The 9,930-nt window shown below is 43.9% G+C and overlaps 1 protein-coding gene across 1 annotated transcript; it reads right to left on the bottom strand.

The window, feature by feature from the left end:
* Positions 1 to 1,734: 1,734 nt before the first annotated feature.
* LOC138362817 (circumsporozoite protein-like) lies at positions 1,735 to 2,115 on the bottom strand. The gene has a single exon (XM_069321381.1). The coding sequence runs from the start codon at positions 2,113 to 2,115 to the stop codon at positions 1,735 to 1,737; it is 381 nt and encodes a 126-aa protein (XP_069177482.1).
* Between the last annotated feature and the right edge of the window lie 7,815 nt (positions 2,116 to 9,930).

The following is a 9,930-nucleotide window of genomic DNA, read 5'->3' as shown; positions in this document are numbered from 1 at the left end:
ATACCCTGGATGTTGGCAAATATAAATGATGTTATCGTGTTAGTGGAAGTGCTGAATGCCTTACTTGGTGTTAATATCTGAGGCTCTGGTAAGGAGGCCACTGTGTTTGCGTCCAGGGTGTGTTGTTTTGGAAGCGATTCGTCCAGTTTTGGTAGTAGGACGGGTGTTGTGTGGTGTAGTACCTGTGTGCTTGTTGATAGTTTGTATTCCAGTCTTGTGGGTATCTCCCTTCCCCTCTGTAATCCTGTAGTGGTTCCATCTGACTGTTCCTCTCTCTTATATTTACTACTCTGTTTCTGCCTTCCTCTAAAAAATTTCCAGTAGTGTCATATTGATCTTCCCGTCTATAACGCTGTGTACCTCTCACGTGGAATTCCGGACACTGAAGATTGTAGCATTTTTTGTCCCTAATTGAAAATTGACATAATTTAGGGTGGAAGTATCTACACCCTGTACCAAAACGGCATGTACCCCTCTCCAACGTGTTCCTGCATTTTCGAGGATGCAGAAAATGGCATTTTGCTCCTAATTTTTCATATTTGCATATTCCTTTAGCGTAGAATTTGCAAATATGTTCCGGTTTTGCGTTTTTCTAGGTATTTATATCTTTGTCTGTCTTGTCTACCTCTTTATTGGAACCATTTCCGTTTTTCGTCCCAATTCCTTCAACTATGCACCCTGTCTCACTGTTGCTCTCATCGTTTATATTACCTGGCTCTGCAATATTGCTGTTATTTTGTACCACAATAGTCTCCTCCTCCACACTACTGCTGCGGTTCTCTAAACTATCTGTTCCTGAGTTTTGGTCGTTATCCAATGTTGTCTTTTCCCAGTCCGCATATATCAACGGTAGCTTTTCTGTGAATGATAATCTCTGTGACTCGGGAATGTTTTTCATCAGATTTGTTATGTTCTCTAAGATTAATCTGTCATCTTTGCAAGCCAAGTAAATTCCTTGCCTTTCTGTGCATCTTGGAGATACTTCTGTACAGCCCAGGTGAAATCTTTTGTTACAGATGCAACACGTTACGCCTACGTTACATTTTCCCAGTACTCCCGAACACTCGCCACACCTCTCCATTGTCTGATGTATTGTGTTGTATTTGTGGTTCACTGTACGGATCACTTGTTGATGTCAGTCCTTTTAACTCTTTATAAAATGATATGTATATATTTATATATTTAATATTTATAATATTATATGTATACCGTATATTTGTAATATTATGTATGTTATTTTGTTCAAACTTTATGGCAGGTACTTAGCGTAGGGTAGCGAGGCTGGTCCCCTGGTTGGTACAGGTGACCTCTTGTTGTCCCAGGTTGATGTCACCAGTTTCCAGTTACTCGATTTATAACCACTGATGCCGCCTCTTGCCACTATTCTATATTTCTAGTATTCTATATTTATAATATTCTATGCACGATTTTCCTACACTTCCAGCTTATATGTTGTTGTGATACCCGTTCCACTTCACTGTTCCCCAAATCACTGGTCACTATTTTTTCCTAATACACGCATGTACACAAAGCCTCGTTCACTGGCTCACACGTGGTCTCCCGTTTATTCTCTATTTAACGTAAAGTTCTATTGTTAATGACTATTTTCAATTTTCCAGCGGGTCACTATGCACTTCGTTATGTCTGTAATCAGTAATCCATGGCAGTAGTCCTACGAAATCCTGGTTAATGTCACGATTTTAACGGAGCGAGCACGATATGTCTTCCCCCTCCCTAGATCTCGACCTTACCCACCGCCTTTATGTCCAGTGCCTCACCCATGGCCCTCATGCCCCATGCCTCACCGACCGACCTCATGCCCAGCATCTTACCCACTGAACTTATGCCCAGCATCTTACCCACCACCCTTATGCCCAGTGCCTCACCCATGGCCCTTATGCACAGTGCCTCACCCATGGCAATTATTCCCAGTGCCTCACTTATGGCCCTCATGCCCCATGCCTCACCGACCGACCTCATGCCCAGCATCTTACCCACTGAACTTATGCCCAGCATCTTACCCACCACTCTTATGCCCAGTGCCTCACCCATGGCCCTTATGCCCAGTGCCTCACCCATGGCAATTATTCCCAGTGCTTCACCCATGGCCCTCATGCCCAGCACCTTACCCACCGCCCTTATGCCCAGCACCTTACCCACCGCCCTTATGCCCAGTGCCTCACCCATGGCCCTTATGCCCAGTGCCTCACCCATGGCAATTATTCCCAGTGCCTCACTTATGGCCCTTATGCCCAGTGCCTAACCCATGGCCCTTATGCCCAGTGCCTCACCAATGGCCCTCATGCCCAGCACCTTACCCATTGAACTTATGCCCAGCACCTTACCAGACTGCCCTCATGCCCAGTGCCTAACCCACTGAACTTATGCCCATGCTCAGCACCTTACCCATCGCCCTTATGCCAAGTGCCTTACCCATGGCCCTCATGCCCAGCACCTTACCCACCGCCCTTATGCCCAGCACCTTACCCCACTGCCCTTATGCCCAGTGCCTAACCTATGGCCCTCATGTCCAGTGCCTCACACATGGCCTACATGCCCAGCACCTTACCCGACTGCCCTTATGCCCAGTGCCTAACCCATGGCCCTCATGCCTAGTGCCTCACCAACCTCCCAATCGACCTAATGGATCAATGGACACTATTGCTCTCTAGGGTGGAATATTGTTGGCCTCTAACAGCCCAATTCAGAGTCGGAAAAATTGTTGACCTCGAGCGTGCAAAGATCCATTTGCCGCTTGAATCCACTCTATAAGTCATCTTAATTATTGGGACCGATTAAAATTTCTTAATCTGTATTCTCTAGAGGGCAAGCAAGAGAGAGATACATGATAATATACACGTGGAAGATATTAGAGGGACCGGAGACCAGAAGGCATGGCAGAACGTGCAGAATACCCTCGTTGAAAAGCAGTGGTGCAATAGGTACGTTGAGTGAGAACTTTATCTACATTAGAGGGCCGAGACTCTTCAACAATAATGCTACACTTAGGGGGCATAACTGGCCGGCCTCACAAGTGTTCAAGAGAGAACTTCACGAACAACTCCAAAGGATACCTGATCAACCAGGTTGTGATTCATATATCGGGCAGCGATTAGCCGCATCCAACAGCCTGGTTGACCAGTCGACAAACCGGGAAGCCTGGTCGGAGACCGGGCCGCATAGCTGTTGATCCCCGGAAGGTAAGGTAATTATCAAAAGAAGGCACCGAACCGGGAAGGCTATGTAGCACCATCAAAGTGCGAAATAATCAGAGGGCGCTAAATATCACCAAGAATGCCAATACGAGAACAAAAACGCATAAGGCGAACGATATCAAAAGTATCCGATTCACCAAGAATTCTATCGAGGGACAAGTGACCGCGAGGGACGGTCGGAAAGCAAGACACACACTCGTCCTGGAAGTTAGGACATTCAACAAGTATATGCACAACTGTAAGAGGGACAACGCAATTCGGACAATAAGGAGCAGGGCGGCGCTCCATTAAGTGACCGTGGGTTAAGCGGGTATGACCAACCCACAGCCGTGCCAAAGCAGTTTTCCACCGCCGGTTACGGTGGTAGGAGAAAGGCACGGGGACACACTACATTTGAGAATACGCAGCTTGTTACCAGCCACAGAGGACCAACAACCCTGCCAACGGGCAAGAATGGAAGAATGAATAACAGGATAAAAGTCGGAATAAGGAATACTTTTACGGGAGATGGGACAAGAACGGATAGTTTCCTTAGCGGCAGCATCCACACGCTCATTGAAAGAAACACCAATATGGCTGGGAACCCAGCAAAACTCTACTGATTTAAATTTACTAGAAATAAGAAACAGCCAATGTTGAATCTCGATGACCACCGGATGGACAGGATTAAAGGACCCTAGAGCCATGAGGGCGCTACGTGTGGGAACCGACCTGTGAGATTTATATTTATTTAATTTATATGAATTTATATTTACGTTAATTTATATATTTCGATAGCAATTTGTATGATAATAAGTGGACTGTATTTCTGCAATAATCTCACAAATCGATCTTCTACACATTAGGGGGGGTTTATATTTAATTTATATATATGCAGCCAATCAAACTACAGTATTAACTACACATTGAAGAGGTTCCTTATCTTATTGTACAGCAGGCCTTAGTCCACCAGGTATAACCAGGATGTAGACACCAAATTATCCTCTTTGAGGTAGCTTCCATCACCCAGTAACTGGTGCACAAAGTCTTGCTTCCTCGTCTTGACCTGTCAAAAGGGCGCTAGCTGTAAAGCCAGAATCCTAATATATGACAGCTATATCAGAGAAAACACTGTACAAGGAACCATAAAGACCTGGGCTTAATTACCTTTAGTATGAGGCGATCTCGTGATCTAACCGGCCCACCCTATCTAATGACATTAATGGCCACAAATGATAGATAAATGGGTCTCGGCAGAACACTTAACTTGCATTTGGTGACAGCGTGTTGATGATGGTCCACCTTTGGTTTCCATAACACTTCGTCCAAGTAAAATTAACAGGAGCCGAATTTGCTCCCGTGCCTCTGGTCTTAAACAATAACAATGGCTGACCTCTCCCTCACAACTGACGCCTGACTTACTTTGTCCAGATGACAGTAAGTGATAGAAGGGTCACATTTACTCTATTTTAATTCTGATAATTAAGTTAATTTATATGAGATGTTTTTATGATGGTAAAGTTCAAAGACTAATGTATTTAAGAATAATTCCCACCATAATAGGTGGTGAATTTATAATAGTATGTGGTAAAGATATCCCTTTTTCTATAGATGGTAATTCCACTACATGTTACATTTTCTATGTGTTAACTTGTTTATACAACACAGCAGCAATATTATCTGTCTGTATGATATTATTATATGGTGTCGGATTTTCCGACATAATTCCCCAGGGGGCTGCTCACGGGTCGAAGTCCTATTTAGAACAGACGAACACCGATACTCCTCCTTCGAATTATTAGATTAATTTGATGTTAGTAGTTAGTAATCACACATTTGTGCGTCTGTTCGTACAGGACGGATGCCCCACACTAGAGTTGCTGGGGTTAGAAGTCTAATGCGATTTCATTTCCCTGTCAACTCTTGAAAGGCTAATATTCAAGCCTAATTACATATTATTTAACCCAGAAGACTGAATGTGATCAAGTACTACAGTCAAGTATGATTCAGAGACTGCAGTGAGATCAGATACATTAGATATAACTTGAAGTTTGTTCAGGTAACTGGTCACTGATATATAAACACTGAGGCCCATGGAATACATCTTGATTAAATAATAAATGTATCAAATCAGTCATCAGATTTATTGGGGTTTAATTTAGTTAATTGATTCAGAAGATTGAATAGCTTATCATTAAAGTAAAGTATGGTTCTGAGACTGCAGTGGGTTCAGTGACATTGGTCGCAGTGACTTGTAGCTGTTTAGGCTACTGTTCACTGATTTGCCACTGAGGCCTCATGAACTCATCTTCAGCTTTAAATGACGATACTAACATTAACCTCTGTTGGTATAGTCAGCTGTAATCTCCTTAGTATAATGCTACTGGAGAAATATAATCAGCTGACAAATTTAGATTTCTATTGGTATTGTTTATCTGCAGCCATAGGCCTCCCCAGGCTTGATACTGGGCCTGAGAGTAATTTACCTCCTGCAGAGTTTAACATGGTTATGCCCTGATATTTAGTAGTAGATAATACACACTAATGATTTGAGTGATAAACCAGTGTCACTGGAAGTATATTTAGGTTAGCTCTTCTATATCACCCTAGGATGGTATAGACACTAATTAATCACTCAAAGGTGTAATGATCATAAGTAAATTATTATATATACACAACTCAACTCGAGTTGATAAAAATTACACCCAAAATAGGGTCTGCACCATTCATTAATGGTGCTAGGTTGTTCAATATAGTACAACTGACTATGGTAATAATGGGACTAGGATGAACAATAAATAGTTCAACTAGTCAATGGTAATATCCTACCCTGTTGTGGGTTGGCAATTAGTAAATATTATACTGTGATCACTAGTGCAATATAAAATAATTCTCTATTTTGGAGAAATAATATACACAATTATTGATAATAGCCTCTTAATTAGCCTCTATAAAACTTCTAATATTATCTAGAAGTATGAAATGTTATTAGTGACCTCGCAAAATAAACTCCACAAAATTCGTGGATAATCTCTCGCGAAATTTAACACCACGAAATCCGTGAACAATCTCGCGCCACAGCCACTAATTTGGCTGGCTTCAATATTAGAGCTGTCATTTCACAGAATAACACGCCACCAAATCTGTGGGTGTGCATAAAACCGCTGACAAGGCTGATCTGAACTGAGCGGGGCTCGTGAACTCGCTCGAGGCAACGCCGCCGTCTTTGACTGTTGGCTTAGTATAAATCACACTGCACTAGTATATTTAATGAATCCACTGGTTAACTGGTTCATCCGGTACTAAGATAACCAAATGTGGGTTCAAAGGACTAAATAATCCGGTTCGAAGGACCAAGTAATGTGGGAACCGACCTGTGAGATTTATATTTATTTAATTTATATGAATTTATATTTACGTTAATTTATATATTTCGATAGCAATTTGTATGATAATAAGTGGACTGTATTTCTCCAATAATCTCATAATCTCACAAATCGATCCTCTACACATTAGGGGGGTTGATATTAAATTTATATATATATGCAGCCAATCAAACTACAGTATTAACTACACACTGAAGAGGTTCCTCATCTTATTGTACAGCAGGCCTTAGTCCACCAGGTATAACCAGGATGTAGACACCAAATTATCCTCTTTGAGGTAGCTTCCATCACCCAGTAACTGGTGCACAAAGTCTTGCTTCCTCGTCTTGACCTGTTAAAAGGGCGCTAGCTGTAAAGCCAGAATCCTAATATATGACAGCTATATCAGAGAAAACACTGTACAAGGAACCATGAAGACCTGGGCTTAATTACCTTTAGTATGAGGCGATCTCGTGATCTAAACGGCTCACCCTATCTAATGACATTAATGGCCACAAATGATAGATAAATGGGTCTCGGCAGAACACTTAACTTGCATTTGGTGACAGCGTGTTGATGATGGTCCACCTTTGGTTTCCATAACACTTCGTCCAAGTAAAATTAACAGGAGCCGAATTTGCTCCCGTGCCTCTGGTCTTAAACAATAACAATGGCTGACCACTCCCTCACAACTGACGCCTGGCTTACTTTGTCCAGATGACAGTAAGTGATAGAAGGGTCACATATACTCTATTTTAATTCTGATAATTAAGTTAATTTATATGAGATGTTTTTATGATGGTAAAGTCCAAAGACTAATGTATTTAAGAATAATTCCCACCATAATAGGTGGTGAATTTATAATAGTATGTGGTAAAGATATCCCGTTTTCTATAGACGGTAATTCCACTACATGTTACATTTTCTATGGGTTAACTTGTTTATACAACACAGCAGCAACATTATCTGTCTGTATGATATTATTAAATGGTGTCGGATTTTCCGACACTACGAGAATCAACTACAATCACAAAGGAGGAATGAGAATGAGAAAGCAAGAGACGAAGAGCATAGAGAATAGCATAAAGTTCTGCCGTAAAGACGCTAGCCTCTGAAGGGAGGCGACACATACAAGTACGGTCAGGAAAAATAACAGTAGCCCACACCGTCCGCAGACTTAGACCCATCAGTGAAGATGGAAATAGAGTGGGAGTGCGAAGAAAAGTGCTCAAGGAAGAGGCTTTTCAGAATAGTAGGAGGGGTAAAGGCTTTAGTAATACAAGTCAAGGACGTACAAAACTTGGGAAGGGGAACTCTCCACGGAGGTAAGGAAGGAACAATACGAGGAGAAACATTAGAAATATGAACAGAAAGAGAATCCTGTAAGCGAGATAACCGTACAGAAAATGGGAGACAATGAAAGAGGAACAGGAACCACAGGAGGAGGAAAAGTCAATGCACGGCAGAGGCGAGAGGAAGGATGTTGGAAGGACCGCGCAAGATAGCGAAGACAGTTGCGATCACGGCGGTCCTGAAGAGAAAGAAAGCCAGTGTCAACATACAAACTAAGGGCGGGAGTCGAACGAAAGGCACCAGAGCTGAGACACAACCCAGTATGGTGCAAAGCATCAAGACGGCGAAGAGTAGAAAGAGAAGCAGAAGAGTATGCAGGGCAACCATAATCGAATTTAGACAGGACGAGAGAGGAGTGCAAATAGAGGAGCGAGCGCCTATCCGCTCCCCAAGAAGTATGGGACAAAACCTTAAGGAGGTTAAGGGCCTTAGAGCATTCAACTCGGAGGTAAGAGATATGGGCTGACAAAGACAAACGAGTGTCAAAGACTAACCCCAAAAGCTTCGCGGAATCCCTGTACACAATGGGATGACCATAAAGCGACAAAGAGGGACGAAGAACGACATGCTTCCGAGTAAAAGTCATAGCACAAGTCTTAGACGCAGAGAACTTGAAGCCATGATCGGTGGCCCAAGACGACACGGCATCAATCGCAAGTTGAAGCCGCTGTTGAAGGAGAGGGGAATCATCACCCAGACAGCAAAGGGTAAGATCATCAACATAGAGAGAAGAGAAGACGCCAGAAGGAAGAGAGGAAAGAAGACCGTTGAGGGCAACTAGAAAAAGAGTAGTGCTCAGAACACTACCCTGGGGTACACCCTCATACTGCTGAAAAGGGGCAGAGAGAGCAGTACCAAGCCGCACACGAAAGGAACGACGAGAGAGGAAGCTCCGGAGGAAGAGAGGGAGGTTCCCACGAAGGCCAAAAGAATGAAGTTGAGACAGAATATGATAGCGCCAGGTAGTGTCGTAAGCCTTTTCCAGGTCAAAATGGACAGCAACAACGGAGGTCTTCGCGGCAAAAGCAGTACGAATATAGAACTCCAAGTTCACCAGGACATCTGTTGTTTTGCGGCACTTGCGAAAACCAAATTGAGAAGGGGAGAGGTGGCGATAGTGCTCTAAGAACCACATCAAACGAACGTTGACAATACGTTCAAAGAGCTTGCAGACACAACTCGTGAGAGCAATAGGGCGGACGTCCTTAGGGGATGACCCAAGAGACCCTGGTTTCCGAACAGGGAGGACAACAGCATCGAGCCAGTCTTCAGGGACTGACGACGACTCCCAGACCCGATTGTACAGACTCAGTAAATACTGAGACGTGCACGGAGGGAGATGGCGAAGCATTTCATAATGAATGCCATCGGAGCCCGCTGCCGTCGAACCACAAAGTGCTAGGGCAGATTGAAGTTCAGAGAGAGAAGGGATCATTATAGGGAAGGTGAAGATAAGTTCAGAAATTTAAAGGACGAGATTCAAGGATAGGCCTACGAAGAAGGAAGGATTGGGGAAGATGAGAACCAGAACTAACAGAGGAGAAATGGGAACCCAGTTCGGTCGCAACCTGCAATGGGTCCGCCAAAAGAGTACCATGAAGGCGAAGGACCGGTGAGACATCGGGAACGAACTTACCCGCAATCTTGCGGATACGCATCCAGACCAGTGGAAGAGGAGTTTCGGACGTAACGGTGGAGACATAAGACTCCCAGCAAGCACGTTTAGCCGCACGGATGGTCCTTCGGGCCACCGCACTCGCCTTCAGAACCAAAAGAAAAGACTCAACCGTCTGCCGGCGGCGATGTCTCTTCCAGGCTGCACGCTTACAGTGGACAGCCCGAGCACAGTCCATACTCCACCAGGGAACGCACTTCCGCATTCCCCGAGAGGAAGAGCGAGGAATAGAGTGGAGGGCAGCGTCAAAAAGTGTCATGAAAAAGGAGGGCGCGAGGGAGAGGTAAAACGGAGAGGTCGGAAATAGTAGCACGGAGAGTAGAGAGGTGCCAGTCAGCCTCGG

This window comes from Procambarus clarkii, chromosome 9, assembly GCF_040958095.1.
Source record: "Procambarus clarkii isolate CNS0578487 chromosome 9, FALCON_Pclarkii_2.0, whole genome shotgun sequence".
Lineage (NCBI taxonomy): Eukaryota > Metazoa > Arthropoda > Malacostraca > Decapoda > Cambaridae > Procambarus > Procambarus clarkii.
The sequence above is the reverse complement of the archived record's forward strand: the minus strand, read 5'-3'. Positions and strand labels throughout refer to the sequence as shown.

Bases quoted from the DNA above. Each gene is read 5' to 3' on its own strand.
- LOC138362817 (XM_069321381.1), bottom strand. From the start codon at position 2,115: ATGAGGGCCATGGGTGAAGCACTGGGAATAATTGCCATGGGTGAGGCA.